Genomic DNA, 15,679 nt, shown 5'->3' with positions numbered 1-15,679 from the left:
TGGTTATATTATGGCAGCCATAAGATACTATACAGTAATGTATTTCAGAAAGAAAATCCCTTTTAAAAGGTATTATCATCGACACAATTTTTCTTTGACCATCATACATTTCATACTGAGGATTAGTGAAAGGGGGGAGTGCTTGGCTGGCTCAGTCAGTAGAGTGTGTCACTCTTGATCATGAATTTGAGCCCCACGTTGGGTGTAGAGATTACTCATATAGATATTTTTTAAAAAGAATTACTCGGGTGCTTGGAGACTTGGTGGGTTAAATGCCCAATTCCTGATTTCAGTTCAGATCATGATCTCAGCATTGTGAGACTGAGTCCTGCATCGAGCTCTGCACTGGGCATGGAGTCCACTTAAGATTCTCTCTCTTCCTCTCTTTCTGCCCTTCCCTCCCCACATCCCTCTCCCAGCCACGCACGTGCACACACTCTCTCTCTCAAAAAATAAAAAATAAATAAAGAATTAATAAAAGGGCTTGATTATTTCTAGACTTTTAACAAAAATCAACTTAATTACAAGATAAACCTAGATGAGCCTCTAATTTATAACACTTATTATCTATGTGAGTCTATTTTGCCTTATGACTAAAATTATATTTACTGAAATGTTAAGTAACTTTTCAATCAAGAATATTACCTGATCATTTGTAAATTTTTTCAAATACTTTGTTACTGCTTTCTGAAGAGAATTAATAAATAAGTCTTCAGTGCTATAAAGCTCAGTTTTCTTAAACTTGTACCTATAAAATTTTTTCAAACTTTCTGAGTGGCCAGCAGTACCAAAGGGATATCATGAAACAACTGTAAACAATTTCATTTTCCATTATTTAAGCTTATGGAAAAAGTCTTAAACTCTTCTCAGTTCTTTAGCACTTCCTTGGATTTATTATATATGTTTAAAACACATATATCTGATATTTAAAACACAAAATATCTGATGTGATCTGTGGACCACCATTGTGCCTAGAAGAAAGTCCATAATTTTTACCTGTTCAGTTGTTCATTGTGATGTCTAAATAATAAGTCTATTTTTAGAATTCAAGATATCTCTGATGTTACCACATAAATCTCTGAATGTCCTGACTATTTGGCCACTGAAAAGTCTTGTTCAGGAAGATATAAAAAGTTAGGAAATTAACAATTGCATAGCAACCCAGTTCACAAACAAGCCTAGATATAGGTGGCAGAGGTATGTTAAGCCTATAAATAACATAAGGTAAAATGAAGTAACGAAATTCTAGCAGTTTCTGAGGTACTGTAACAGTAAACAAGCATATGAAAAACATTAAATTCCAGAAAATCGACTTTGATTTCAATGAGTCAGCTATACTCCATCCAGCAAATATATATATTGGAACTAACAAGTATTTCACAACTTCATATCTTTGAAAAACTCTTTTCCACACATAGAATGTATAATGTCTATTATCTGCAAGCAAGTATTTATGAGCATAAGTGAATTTCCAAACTAAAAATAGAGAGACTAAGGTAATCACAAAAAACTGAATTCTACGTTTCCAAACTAAGCAAAGAAAAGCCCTAATTTTGCTAGGAGACAGTAGGTGAGGAAACGAGAAAAAGAGAGTAAATGAGAAAAAGTAGAAGAGTTGAGGAAAATGTAAACAGGCTTCATGACTACTTCGATCACCAATAACAATCCCACCATTAACAACTACAAAAACACAAAACAGAAACATTAGAAGGATGTAGGGCCAGGTCAGAAGGAAAAGCATACTCAAGTTCTTAAAGGACATGGAATAAGCCAAAAGAAACTGAAGAATTTTCCTGAATTCTGAAAATGGTCCTTTAATAGGGGGAAGCCTCTCTTCTTTTTTCTTTTGTAGCTCAGTTTTCCAAGCTTCAGTTAATTTTTGTGCAATGACGTTTCCTGCGCAGAAGACAGCCCAGATGATATTAGTTTGACGAAACATGAAGCCACAAAATCCAAGCAAAGCTGAAGTTTTATGATTTCCATAAAGACACATCAAATAGGCAAAAAGAGTAAAAAACATGGATCCTGCTTCTGTATAATAAAGGAAGTTAAAAAAATAGAGTGTGGGAAATACCGCTAATGTTAATGTTGACAAGATTCTCTGGACACTTGAGGCAGCCTAAGGGGAAGAGAAAACACACGTAAAATTATTTTCATGATAAAACAAATATGCCATTTCTGCTGAGCTGACAAAGAGATTAATTAAAAACACAAAAACTATTTGAACCTTGAGTAAAATTATTCAATATTAATCTTACTTCTAGTTTTGCAAAAACACAGTATACCTTTGTAAGTATGCTTTCTGGTACCTTTTAGTTATATGGTTTGGAAGCCATGAAGAAAATACAAGTGTACACCGAAGTTTCTATGTCCTGAAATACTTTGAGTCATTCAGCAAATAGTTAAGGAGAAAACACTCAACTAAATTCTATAAGGAACACGCTGATGACTGGGACATAGGGCACATGGTTGCATTTCCCTGAACTTAAGTCTTAGTGCCTCCAATGAGCATTTATTTAGTCATCATCAATTTCATTTAAAGATACCACTTCAAAACTCTACATTTGAGACAACATAAATATGTATATGGCATTTATACTACTATACCCAATGATCTTACCATTTCATGATGAACTTACAGGGTTTTTGTGGGCCCAGTCTAAAGTTAAATATCTTATTTTGGCATTTCTCACAGAAATTTTTCATTTTGAAAGCATTCTTATCTCTTGAAATTTTATTCTCTACTTAATCTAAATCACCAAATCAGACCATGCCATTCTCTTGGTTAAAATTAAAGGCTATTCATCACTGACTAGATAAAGTTCAAATCTTTTCCATGACAATATAAGGACATCCATGACTTCACCCCTATCTACTTGTCCAGCTTCACATCCTTATACTTTATAATCTTGTGATTACAAATAGCGATTCTCTCTGCATCTTGTTGCTCAAATCCTTTCTACCGTTGCTTACCCTTTTCTCCTGTCAGGCTTCATTCCCCAACCTACAGTCCTGTCTGTTCATCAAGATTCAGCTCAGGTACCATCTTTTCTGTGAAGTCTTACCCATTGCCACCCATACATCTTCCTGCAAAATAAGTGCTCCTCTAATCCTGTGTCCTCATAGCATCTTTTACCAATTTCCCTCTCACAATTTACACTATTGAAATCATTTAAGTTAAAAATAATTATTATAATTACTATTCATTGAGTCCTTACTATTCTATCGGGCATTGTTCTAAGCAATTTATTAAGCTCCTGTAGACCTTACAGTCCTGTGATGCAGACTGTATATTATTCCCATTTAATAGATGAGGACATGGGAGTCACTAAGGGTAACCTGCTAAAAGTAACAAAACTTGTAAAGGACGGAATTCAAAGCCAGGCAATCCACCTCAAAATTCCTGAGGTAAATATAGGTATTCCTCTGTCTTCCCTAGGGAAGATAAAAGTTTGGTAAGAAAAAAAAAAAAAAAGCCTTATTTATTCCTGTGGTTTTAGTGCCTAGCATGCTTAATAAGCGCAATAAACATCTACTGAACTCATAAATATTCACAAATATTTATTTCAGGTTTTACAAATAAATAAGTTATTAAAGTATTTAAATACAAATTTATTAAAAAATGGCGGTAGGGGGCTTGCTTTTTATCTTAACAAAATATACACACACACTAAGAGTTGAAGATACTTTTCACCAAATCTCATAAAACCAATTTATCAAAATTGTGGACCTGACTACATATAAACTTGTAATAAATTATTTTGGAAACATACCTTGTGCCTGGGTTGTACCTTGCGGAAAAGCAAATATAGTAAATAGAAGTTGCCTACGCTGAAGAGAAGATTAACAAATCTGAGCATTCCAATGGAGCAGACAACATGCTCCGACCATCCAAAGATCCAACTGGCAGGTTTGACCACTCCAACTGACAGTAGGTATAAGCCAGGTAACGTAGTGATCATGGGATCCCACTTAAAAAGGAAAGGCCAACAATGAAGCAAGAGCAAGATGAAATACTGACAGGACTGACACAAGGAGGTCAAGCAAAAAAACCATCTCTAACAACAATCAGACATTCTGGGAAGTTATTCTGTGACACGGTGGTTAAATAAGTCCTCAGCCCATCAAATGTCTCCTCTGAAGAAAAGTTTTGCTTATATTTTACCTCTGTACCTGTTTTGTGCAGAGGTATCTGTAACCAGTAGACAACAATAACTTAAAATCAGTTTCCACTTCCAAGACACACCCTTCAGAGACTCCTGAAGAGTACTTTGGTTATTAAATCCCAAATGTTCCGGTTTTAAAATACAGAAACATTGGCTGGAACTCTGATGGTTTTGGAGAGAAAGCAGCATTTGAAGAGATCAAACCACATGCTCTATAATGATAGCTAACATGTACTGAACCAAGAATTGTGCTATATCCGCTGCATTTAATCCTGCAAAATGTCCTATAGTAGATCGTACTATAAACTGTCATTCTCAGATGAGTAACCTGAACCTCAAAAAATGTCCAAGGTCAAGTAACTAGCAAATAACAGCACAAAGATTTAAAATCAGGTCTTTAACTGACAGACTTTATATTTTTAACCACTATTCTATATTGCTTTCCCAGAAGAATAAGGATAATACATCTACTTTATTTTTTATCTCTATATTTACATAGCCAATCATACATTCAAACATGATGCCAGTTTATCCAGTTAACAGAAGGTTCTATAAACACCACGGATGGAATTAATGGAACTTGCCATTTCTTGGTGGCTGAAGATTCCCCCCATTTCCCCTTGGTATCCCACACCCAAAATATACAGTGAGGCTCCTGACAAGTGAACTAAAGTGAAGTTTTCTGACATTTCCAAGGGGCAGCCCGTTGCCTCTGATCTAGGGATTGGGGAAGAAAACCTGGCAGCTATTATCAGCTACTAAGAGGGAAACATACCAAGTGTCTGGGTTGTACCCTGCGGTAAAGCAAATGCATTAATCTCCCAGAACATTACTTCCTTAGGACACAGATCTGCTTCTATTCATTCATTAAACAAATATTTCACAGATCTCAAGGACAGGAACAAGAGATTACAGTTCTTTCATATTTCGAAGCTGGAAGGGTAGATCGAAGGGACCAAAGGGATAAGGGTGGAAGAAAGTAGTGCTGGGGCTGGCTCGGCCCTCTCCGGCCTGTCCTAGGGTGGGGACAGGTTGGGGACCCCACCTGCGAGAGGGAGAAATGGCCCTCACAGTAGCGCTGCGCCTGCGGCAGGTGGAAGATCTCGTCCATGTAGGGCTCTCGCAGCGCCCGGCTGAAGGCGGAGAAGAGGAGACAGGACACTAAAAAGGTGCAGCTCAGGGCAGCCGAAAAGTAGTAACCCTCGAGCTGCGCCATTCCTGCCCCCATAGCCACTGCCCAAGAACCGAGTGCTGAAAAATCTATTCCCGGTTCTAGAGCCTGCAAAGCCGAGCGTGAAACTCGGGCTCGAAATGGGCGCGCAAGGCGGGACTGGCCGGACAGGACTGAGCATAGCCGGAAAGCAAAGCATGCTGGGAGAGCGCGGACCCCGAGCTTCCGGAGGGATTCGGTCACTGTTTCCGGAGTGAAGAGTTTAGGTAACGGACCGTGCTGTTGGCCTGTCAATCACGTTGCGCAGGGCTCACTGGAGTGGTCACAGCCACCAGGAGGGGCGGATCCCGGAGTCTACGGACGCCGAAGATTCGCGGCTTGAAGCTTTGAAATGAAAGCTGCTGCTGCTTAGCCCGCAAATTGCATTTGGCTTTTTTCTGGTCCCTTACCAGGAGATGGCGTCGCTTCCCCACGTTTGCAATCCTCAAGCCCTGAAAATTTGCACAGTTCCCCCCAATTTTTCTCTCGTGATCTGAACTGAAACCTGTGATTCCAAGGCATTTGATTTCATTAACTTTGCAGGGTGGGAGGGGAGTGTTGGTTATGGGAGCTAAGATTAAGACTTTCAGATTAAAACTTAGAGGTCCAAGAGGCCCTTCACCGCTGATGAACTTCCTAATTCGAGGATTTTTTAGGTTAATAAAAGTACTGTTTTCAGAATGTGGATACTCTCAAATGGGATTTAGTTATATCGGCAATCATAGTGCACACTGATAACCAGATTGCAGTACTGTAAGGAGTTGGGGAAAGCAATATTTCAGGATTTGGGGTATTTTAGATAAGCCTTCTCTGTGCCTGCAAGTTTGATTGTTCTTGTTAGTATCTCTGTCATAGTATTTTATTTTTATTACTAAATAGTAAGCGTTGGCAGTTTGTATCACTTATATTTGTAGTCCCACCGTTAGGAGGTAGTTGGACAGTTAGGTAGACGGGGCCAGGGTCCCCGACAAGAAAATAGGGAGTCAGGACAGATAAAATAAAACAACACTGACATCCTGTTTTGCAGCTGGGAGAGACCGCACTAACGTTTTGCTTTGCAGCCTTTACAGAAATGACCTCTGCAAAACATCCTAAAATAAGACAATTAACCACAAACATTTGTCAATATCAGGGGCAAGGGGCAGTTAACACATAAGCCCCCACATGTCAGCCAAAAAAAGACCTTCACAGAGATATTGACCAAATAGGTAGACAGATACGTGACCAAAGCCCTGATTGGCATGACTCAGCACACCCTGATTGCTTAAGAAAGTTACCGGAAAGAGCTCATAAAAAAACCCTACACTTAGAAACTCTGAAGAAAACCCCCTTGGCGCCGCCTCCCTCTCCGCGGACTGTTACAGGTTGTGTAGATTTCACACATTTCTTGTATTAGGAGTTAGGGGCAGGAGGTGAGAGAGAGTATTTGAAGAATGCTGAAAATAAACTATATCTTGTAATTTTGCCTTGAGCGTAGTTGCAATGTTTTGTAGAAAAATAACCTCTTAGGTAATCTCAGTTAGGCTATCTTTGGTGGGAATGCATCAGAAAAGAGAGGATTTGTTTACTGTTACAAACCTCAAGTTTCCCAGTTTAGCTTTTTCTCTGGGTCAAAGCTAATTCACACTGTCCCAATTTGGACAAATTAAATTGCATCCCTATTCAATCTCTCCTATTTCCTCATTAATAAAGGGGGCACAAGATGAATAAGGGGTAGGATGGGAACATATTTAAACCACTGGGCTAAAATCATGTCAGAATCCTGCTTTGATGTGATGCTTAGCTTTTCCCTCTTATCTCCATTTTATTATTGAGTCCGTAGTATACTTACCTATTTGAGATCATGTCCAAATGATCTAGCCTTCAAAAAGCTGATATGGTCTATGAGCAATAGCCCCAGATCCCATGACTTACTTAACTGTGACATATATATTGTAGGAGTGGAAAAAGATCTTTTTCCTCTATCCTTCTAAATTCTCAACTCAGAGCTCAGTAACAAAAGACAGATTAGAGAGAAAAAGCATACAAATTTATTTAATATAAATTTTACATGACATAGGAGCCTTCATACGGAAATGAAAACCCAAAGAAGATAGTTCAACCTGAGTATTTTTATGCTAGGTTTAATGAAGAGTGGAAAGTAGTGAAAGGATGTAAGACAAAAGGTATGAGGTAAGTGTAGTAAACTGGAGGAAACTTAGCAAGCCCTGTTCATTCAGATTCTTTTCTATTCTCGTCGACTTCAAAAATAAGGATACTTCTTTCTTCTGGGTATCAGAAGGGCACCTCTCACGTGAAGGTTTTATGACCTGCTTCAGGTCAGAAAGTCCTCCCTAGGTTTTATGATCTGCTTCATTGGAAGATCAAAACCTCCTTCCTGTATATGCCATTTCTCAAATTCCTTTGGCTTGAAATATTCAATATGCCAAATTTTCACATTTTGGGCTATCATGTCTTAAGCCTCCCTTCCCAACAGTAACTTGCAGTCTATCAATCTTACCCAGAAATAGTGGGCAATTTTTGAAGGTAGTAGAATAAGGCAAGAGATTTATGCTACACATTTCTCTCTTTAAGGTATTTGGAAAATTTCAAGGTTTTAGAAAATTTAGGGTTTTAGAACTGTTATGCATCTTCTTTAATAATCTACTTGATTTCATTTCTCGAAAGAATCTGAAGTTAATATAAGTGATTTACCTGAAATCACATAGGACATGAGCGGCAGAGGCGTGGGTAGAAATTAGAATATCAGCTCAACAGTAATAAAATAACCCCATAGCCTTATGGTTTAAAACAATATTCAGTTTATACTGAAATGAATGTTTTTTTAGTCCCAGCAACTTATATTTACGTTCTACCCCTTTATGTTTCTATCTACCAAATTGAAAATATAGGTCTCATTTTAAGATGTCCACATTTGCAGAGTAATTGTATTAAAATCTGCTGGAGAGCTTTGTAAAAAAGTTACATTCCAGGGTACCATCTCAAACCACTGAATAATAATTTTCAGATTTGGAAACCATTAGTGCAAAACATGAATGCTAAGAAATCCTATTGGTCCAATAGAGGTCTTCACAGAATACTCCACTAGTTTGCTAGTAAATTATTTTTACTATCTACAAATTGATGAAGCTTTATCACTTATCCACTTTGGGATTACCACATCTCCAATAACCTACAAATGCTCTTCCAAGGTCTGCCACTAAATCAAGACCTAATAAAATAGCTACCTCTGGGGATTTTGATGAAGTAAGTTATATTTTATTAGGCTTATCTTTAAAAACTGGATCGATCACTGTTCATATTCACCTTATATTCTCTGTTCCCAATTTCTTAAAGATATTTATTGTGTGGAAAAGAGTTATCGCTAGGATGACTAATTCCATCAACACTGAACATCAATTAAGTTCCCTATTTTGTGCTGTCTACTTGAATTATGATATAAAAAGTTAGGCAAAGGGCATCTGGGTGGCTCAGTCGGTTAAGCATCTGCCTTTGGCTCAGGTCATGATCCCAGGGTCCTGGAATCGAGTTCTGAGTCGGGCTCTCTGCTCAGAGGGGAGTCTGTTTCTCTTTCTCCCTCTCCCTCCTCCCCTCCCCCCTGCTAGTGCACTCTCTTTCTCTCTCTCTTTCTCCCTCAAATAAATAAATAAATAAAATCTTTAAAAAAAAAAGACAAAAAAATGGGCAATTTCTGTTGGAGTTCTAAGGATAGGTAGTGTGCACAGGAAATAAACATTTTTTGGTTTAAGCCATTCAGATTTTGCTTTTATTACTGCCATAAAACTTAGCCCATCCTGATCAATTCTGACATTTCTGACTTGATGAACTCACATAGTACTGTGTGTATGAACTCTGTGCAGAACACTCATTCCCAAACAATGAGTTTCCCTAAAAATTGTAATTCTAATAATTGAAAAATTGTCAAAGTACTGTCTTAAAAGTATGATGTAGGGTGACCAGTCTTCTTGGTGTGTTGAAGACTTTCCAGTGGTAGCCTTGCAAGTTCCAGGAAATCCTTCAGTTCCAGACTAACCGAGATGGTTGGTCAGATGGAAAGTTATGCCATACAAACCAAAGCAAACTTCCTACATATCCCTTATAACAGTGGTTCTTAAAGTGTGGCTTCTGGTATTAGCATCACTCAGGAACCTGTTAGAAATGCAAGTTATTAAGCAATGCTTGAGACTTACTGAAACAGAAACTCTGGGGGTAGAGCCAAGGAATCTGTGTCTTAAACATTCATTTAAAAAATCAATTATTATTTTCTTAAATTGTCAGGTGAGCCCGATGCCTGTCTAAGTTTGAGAACACTGCAGTCCTCTACATTACCTTAATATAAGGTACCTTATATAATGTACCTTATATATGTACCTTAATATAATGTACCTTATATAATGTACCTTAATATAATGATCACTTGTGCTGCTTTGTCACCTCTCTGGGACCTTTCTTTGTATTTTTTCATCATTTTTTTTTTCCTCACAGAGAGTAATTTTGCTTATCCAATTCTTTATCTCCAGGCTTTACCCTATAAAAAAACACAAAGTTCATCGCTAAACAACATAGAGATTCCTTCCTCCTCAGAAGGTGGAGAAGAGAATTTAAATACTTACAATTTAATATTTTTCTATCATACATAGTCATACTCGAACGCATCTAATTTTTCTTTTAAAAAAATCTCTGTGTAAGAGGAAGTGTTCTTTTTGGGGAAATGAGTAGCTGCCAGTTAAGTGAGAAACATTCCAGGGAAAAGGAACTTTACAAAAGCTTTTGCCGTTACACCATACAAAGTTTAAGGAAACCATAAATCAGTTATTAAACGGATCGAGCTATTACACTGATGAAATCACAGTACCATTAAATCAACCAAAGTGAAAAAATTAAAAGGAAGACATTAACAATTGATAACTTTATATTTTAATAAACACAGGAATAGGACTTTACTAATTTAAAAATTTCAGAGTTTGGACTGAGATTTATAATACTGTTGTTATTACTGAAAAGACACTTCTCCAAGTTAATGTGGAAAGTTGAAGAGGGTTTCTGGGGCACCTGGCTGGCTCAGGTGGTGGAGAGTATGACTCTTGATCTTGGGGTTGTGTGTTCGAGCCCTACGTTGGGTGTACAGATTGCTTAAAAATAAAATCTTAAAAAAATAATAAAAATAAAATAGAGTGGAGATCCTGGAGCATTTTTTTTAAAAGAAATATTGACGAGGGTTTCAGTTTGCATATTTCCCTTTTGGTTTTAGAGGAAGAACTAGAAGACGTGGGAGCATCCTTACACTGGTCATTTCATGCCCTGCACCAATTGAAGGTGAAAATATTGTTCTTTAATTATTTGTAGAGATTAGTGCAGTGAGAACAGAGATAACTTGACTTTTTATTAATGAAACGTAAAGGCAGAAATCCTCATTTAGACTTTATTTTCACTGCACAAAGCAGAGATGTTGTAGGAGAGTTCCTGGTCTCTGGTCCCCTTCTCCTTTTAAGTTTCCTTTTGGTCTTGTTGTGTTTTGTGTTGTTTTTCTGAATGAAACAACAAATCATATTAAAGGAATTACAATGATTTAATACAATAAAATGAAATAGTACATTGTTTATTACTGTCTCAAAGCTTTAGTTTCTGTAACTGCCAGCTGATGATACATCTATGCAAAAATGGTTGAAATATATCCACGCATTTAAGAAGTGGTTTTTCAAAAACTTATTTCCACTAGAGGGTGCTGACAATTTCAGCAGAATCAGGACCAATTTATTACCTTTCTTAGACTGATTCCAGTAATGTTGTAGCTGTGTTTATCGATCAGCACTCAAAATCTGGCTAACAGGACTGCCTCCCAGGTTCACTGTTTGTAGTTTTTCAAGCTCATTATTTTCAGTATTAATAGTTCATTACCATTATATCTTTGTATTGAGGTTCTTTACCATATGTAGTTTGAGAAACGCTCAATGACCCTGTGATAAGTGCAAATTTAACTAAAAAAAAAAAAATTAAAAAGATTAAAAAACCTTTGTGGTATGTCCAGAAGATGTATAATGGGACTTATTTTTAACCTGGTAACTTAAGAAATATCATGTAATAAATATCTAAGCACGATGTTTCCCTTTGGCCACCATCGTTTAATACAGTATTCAACACTCAATCTAAAATTTGCCCTTTCTTTTATTTTTGAGAATCCAGCGCTCTGTGAGTGAAAGGTTATTTATCAAGCTTGCCTAAACAAAGGTGGCTTTCAGGTAAATGGCAAATTTTGCGTTTTCTCTCCCGAACGTGGGTACTCCGCGGTCGCAGAGAGAGGCTGGTGACAGTTCGGTTTCTCCATCTCTGCAGCCTCTCTGTCAGATGGTTCGTTGCAGTGAAAACACAACCCGACCAGATTCCTCGGAAAGCCGATGTGTGCTAGCTGAGACAGGGGCGGCCATAAAGTCTGAAGGTGGAAAGAGCTCTTCTTCCCTGCTGTTTGGTCCATCTCTTGGCCAGCACCTTCTCGCTTGTCTTGTTTCCGAGCAGATGTGGTGATATTCTTACAGTATGATCGACAAACCTTGTCACCAGCTCTTCGGGCAGAATGTTTTTTTAAGTGGAGAGAAACTGAACCGTTCCTTCTGGACCTCGAATGCCATGGGTCCTATTATCACTTAAATAGCAATGATACTGGCAGTCCAAAGCTGTTTCATAAAACTTACATTAATTACTGCAATTTAAAATATGTAGATAGAGGATCTTTAAAAAAATAACTTGAAAAAATAAACAAACTGGTTTATTAAGATATGACTTATACACAATAAAATGCACTCTTTTTAAGTGTACAGTTCTATGCCTAATCCTGAGCCGGCACCAATACAAGTCTCGCAGAGGGTCTCTTCGTGTGCTAATTAGCCAGACTCAAATAGTTGAATCAAAGATAATCAATATGCTAAATGGTTGGTCAAAATATTTCGATTCAACTTAACCAATTCACAAACATATTATCTACCAATCTGATGTAAATATAACAGCTTTCTAAAAATATATGCTTCTCTTAATGTAGACTGTTCAATTATTGTAAATGTGTTTGCACTAATTGCTTGCATAAGTTTTAATCGACTTATATTCAATGCCACTGACCCAGGCAAGAAGCCCTAGAAATGTAATTTCTGTGGAAGGATATTCTTTTTTCAACCTGTTTCTTCATGATTTCACTATTAATGTCTTTTTTTTTTTTTGACACATCTACCATAAGTACAAGGCCAAGGTTGACAGACATTTTCTGTAAAGATCCAGACAGTAGCTATTTTCAGTGTTAAGGCCATATGGTCTCTGCTGCAACTACTTAACTCTGTTGCTACAGTGTGAAGACAGCCATAGACGGTCCATAAGCACAAAGGCATGGCTGTATTCCAATAAAAATTTATTTACATAAACAAGCAACAAGCAGGATTTGACTCACTGATTACAGTTTGCCAAGGCCCCCAGTAAACCTAATAGTTTCCAACTTACTTATTAAGATTTAAATGTCAAAACAATCTTGTAATGGTGATATTAGCAATAAATAATCAGGGCAGCATTCAAAAGCCTATATATCCTATGAACACCAATAGTATTATTTCAACTAAGGTTAGCTACTATTTACAATGTGGGTCAACATAAACATAGTCTTTCCTCCATCCCAGCTCAAGCTCTGTAAATGTGCTACCCTAGGACAGTGAATCTATTGGGAAATAGTTGAAGGCCACCAATAATCCACCAATTCATTAAACCTTCAACTATACATCTGCATTAGAGAGAAGCTTATCTAGGCCATCGAATCTCCGGGTATTTCTCACTGAGAAAGAGAGGGCTGTTGCTTCTGGGAAATAAAGATTTGGGGACCCCCTCCTGGCTTGTTGGTCTGTAGGAATACTTCTCTTACTGAGGATTCCTTGTTGAAAGGCACGTTAACTAGGGTCAGGAAAATATTGAACCCTTATCAGCTGGTGCTGTCTGAATCATATGTTTCAAAAGGTGAAACAGCATGAAAAAGCGAACTTGCAAGTGAGGCAGGTTCTGCAGATCAGGAAGATGTGCATGAATTTTTTAAAAAATTCCTGCTAAGTGTTATACTGGAGAAGGTTATATGGAAGAGCAGGTTTTCAATGATGATAACATGGGCTTATTTTATAAGGATTTCAGCAAACCCACTTATATAACTCAAATGGGATGGATTTTGGTTGAAAAATTGCTATGACCAGAGACTCGCAGATCAGTATTTGCTAATTCAGTGTTTGTGATGACTTTGTAGAACATAACTACTAGGAATAATGAGAATCAACTGTGTATCACTTTAAGCAGAAGTATTCAAAGCCACTGCCCACTTAGCTTCTTGTTTTGTTTTGTTTTTTAAAGATTTTATTTTTATTTATTTGACAGAGAGAGACAGCCAGGGAGAGAGGGAACACAAGCAGGGGGAGTGGGAGAGGAAGAAGCAGGCTCCCAGCGGAGAAGCCTGATGTGGGGCTCGATCCCAGAACGCCAGGATCACGCCCTGAGCCGAAGGCAGACACCTAACGACTGTGCCACCCAGGCGCCCCAGCTTCTTATTTTATTCCCTCTGCCACAAGAATGTCAGGATCTAAATAGAGACTGTTTCTTAAGCCCGCGTTCTGGAATGGGAATGCACAAAGAGTAGAGTCACAGTAGCCAACCCCAGCTATCTACATGCAATATGAATGAGAAATAAATGTTCCCTGAGGTTGTTACTGCTTTAAAGCTACCTAACGTAGTGCACTTATCATCTTGCCAAAATTCTTCATCAGTGAAAAATTATTTATATAAATACTTGATAACAAGTAACATCTTCTATGTCTTACATAGTGTCAAACACAGAGTAGCCCTCCATGATTATTGAATGAATGAATAAATGGATGAAATAAATAAAAGAGAACTAGGAGATATCATAGGATACAATATCACCCACATTTATTTGGGAAGGATAAAGGTAGTTAAAGTGGCAGGGGCTCTTTGTTCCTCCCTATTATGCAGGCATCCACACCTTCTTGTGCAATGCAGACCACATTCCTAAGACATGATGGGGAAGATTGGAACAAACTGATTTGACTATGTCAGGCTCCTGGTCATTCAGCTGCTTTTGACTCTGGCAGAGTGGATATTGTCTCTATTAGTGACCCCTTAATTGACTGCAACTTCATGGTCTACATGTTCCAGCCTGATTCCACCCAGGGCAAGTTCAATGGCTCCGTCAAGGCTGAAACATGGAAGCTTGTCATTAACAGAAAGCTCATCTCCATCTTCCAGGAGTAAGATCCTGCCAACATCAAACGGGGTGACCCTGGTGGTGAATATGCTGTTGAGTCCACTGGTGTCTTTACCAACTTGGAGAAGGCTATGGCTCACTTGAAAGGTGGAAGAAAAAGGGTTGTCATCTCTGCCTCTTCCGCTCATACCCTCATGTTTGGAATGGGCATGAACCATGAGAAGTATGACAACTCCCTCGAGATTGTCAGAAATGCCTTCTTCATTACCAAGTGCTTGGCCTTTTTGGCCAAGGTCATCCATGACAACTTTGACATGGTGGAAGGACTCATGGCCACAGTCCATGCCATCACTGAATGCCCTCTGATGATCCCTCTGAGAAGCTGTGGCATCATGGCCATGAGACTGCTCAAAATATCATCCCTACTTCTACTGGCACTGCCAAGATTATGGGCAAGGTCATCCCTGAGCTAAATAGGAGCTCACTGGCACCTCTTTCTTTGTCTCCATCCCCAAAGTGTCAGTTGTGGATTTGCTCTGTGGTCTGGAGAAAGCTGCCAAATATGATGACATCAAGATGACAGTGAAGCAAATAGTGGAAACTTACCTGAAGGGCACCCTGGTCTACACCGAGAACCAGATTATCTCCTGCAACTTTAACAGTGACACGCCCTCTTCTACCTTTGATGTTGGGGTTGGCATTGCTGTCAATGACCACTTTGTCAAGCTTATTTCCTGATATGACAATAAATTTGGCTACGGGAGCAGGGTGATGGACCTTATGGTCCACATGGCCTCCAAAAGCCCCAGGACCACCAGCCCCAGCAAGAACAAGAAAGGAAGAGACAATCCCTCAGCTGCTGAGGAGTTCTTGCTCCAACTCATCCCTCAACACACTGAGAATTTCTTGACCCCTGTACAGTTTCCATCCCAGACCCTCTGAAGAAGGGGAGGGGCTTCGGGAGCACTACCTTGTCATGTACCATCAGTAAAGTACAGTGTACCCAGCCATAAACCAACAAATAGATAAACAAATAAACAAGGTCTTTGGGGATTACTTGAGGACATG

The 15,679-nt window shown here is 38.4% G+C and overlaps 1 protein-coding gene and 1 pseudogene across 1 annotated transcript; one reads left to right on the top strand and one right to left on the bottom strand.

The window, feature by feature from the left end:
• Positions 1-446: 446 nt before the first annotated feature.
• LOC103675386 (ALG10 alpha-1,2-glucosyltransferase) lies at positions 447-5,558 on the bottom strand. The gene is made up of 3 exons (XM_008704449.2): positions 5,212-5,558; positions 3,774-3,971; positions 447-2,119 (listed from the first exon to the last, which is right to left on the bottom strand). The coding sequence occupies exons 1-3, from the start codon at positions 5,392-5,394 to the stop codon at positions 1,064-1,066; spliced, it is 1,437 nt and encodes a 478-aa protein (XP_008702671.1). The 5' UTR covers positions 5,395-5,558; the 3' UTR covers positions 447-1,063.
• An 8,867-nt stretch (positions 5,559-14,425) lies between these two features.
• Positions 14,426-15,349, top strand: LOC103675576 (annotated as a pseudogene).
• Positions 15,350-15,679: the final 330 nt, after the last annotated feature.

This window comes from Ursus maritimus, unplaced genomic scaffold (assembly GCF_017311325.1).
Source record: "Ursus maritimus isolate PB19 unplaced genomic scaffold, ASM1731132v1 scaffold_26, whole genome shotgun sequence".
Lineage (NCBI taxonomy): Eukaryota > Metazoa > Chordata > Mammalia > Carnivora > Ursidae > Ursus > Ursus maritimus.
Note: the sequence above shows the minus strand (reverse complement) of the source record. Positions and strands in the feature narration are given on the sequence as shown.

Excerpts from the sequence above, each read along its gene's own strand:
- LOC103675386 (XM_008704449.2), bottom strand. The coding sequence starts at position 5,394 with ATGGGGGCAGGAATGGCGCAGCTCGAGGGTTACTACTTTTCGGCTGCC. Across the intron at positions 3,972-5,211 it reads GCCATTTCTCCCTCTCGCAG|TGGGATCCCATGATCACTAC; the intron begins GTGGGGTCCCCA and ends TTCCTTTTTAAG. Across the intron at positions 2,120-3,773 it reads AGGTACAACCCAGGCACAAG|GCTGCCTCAAGTGTCCAGAG; the intron begins GTATGTTTCCAA and ends TCTTCCCCTTAG.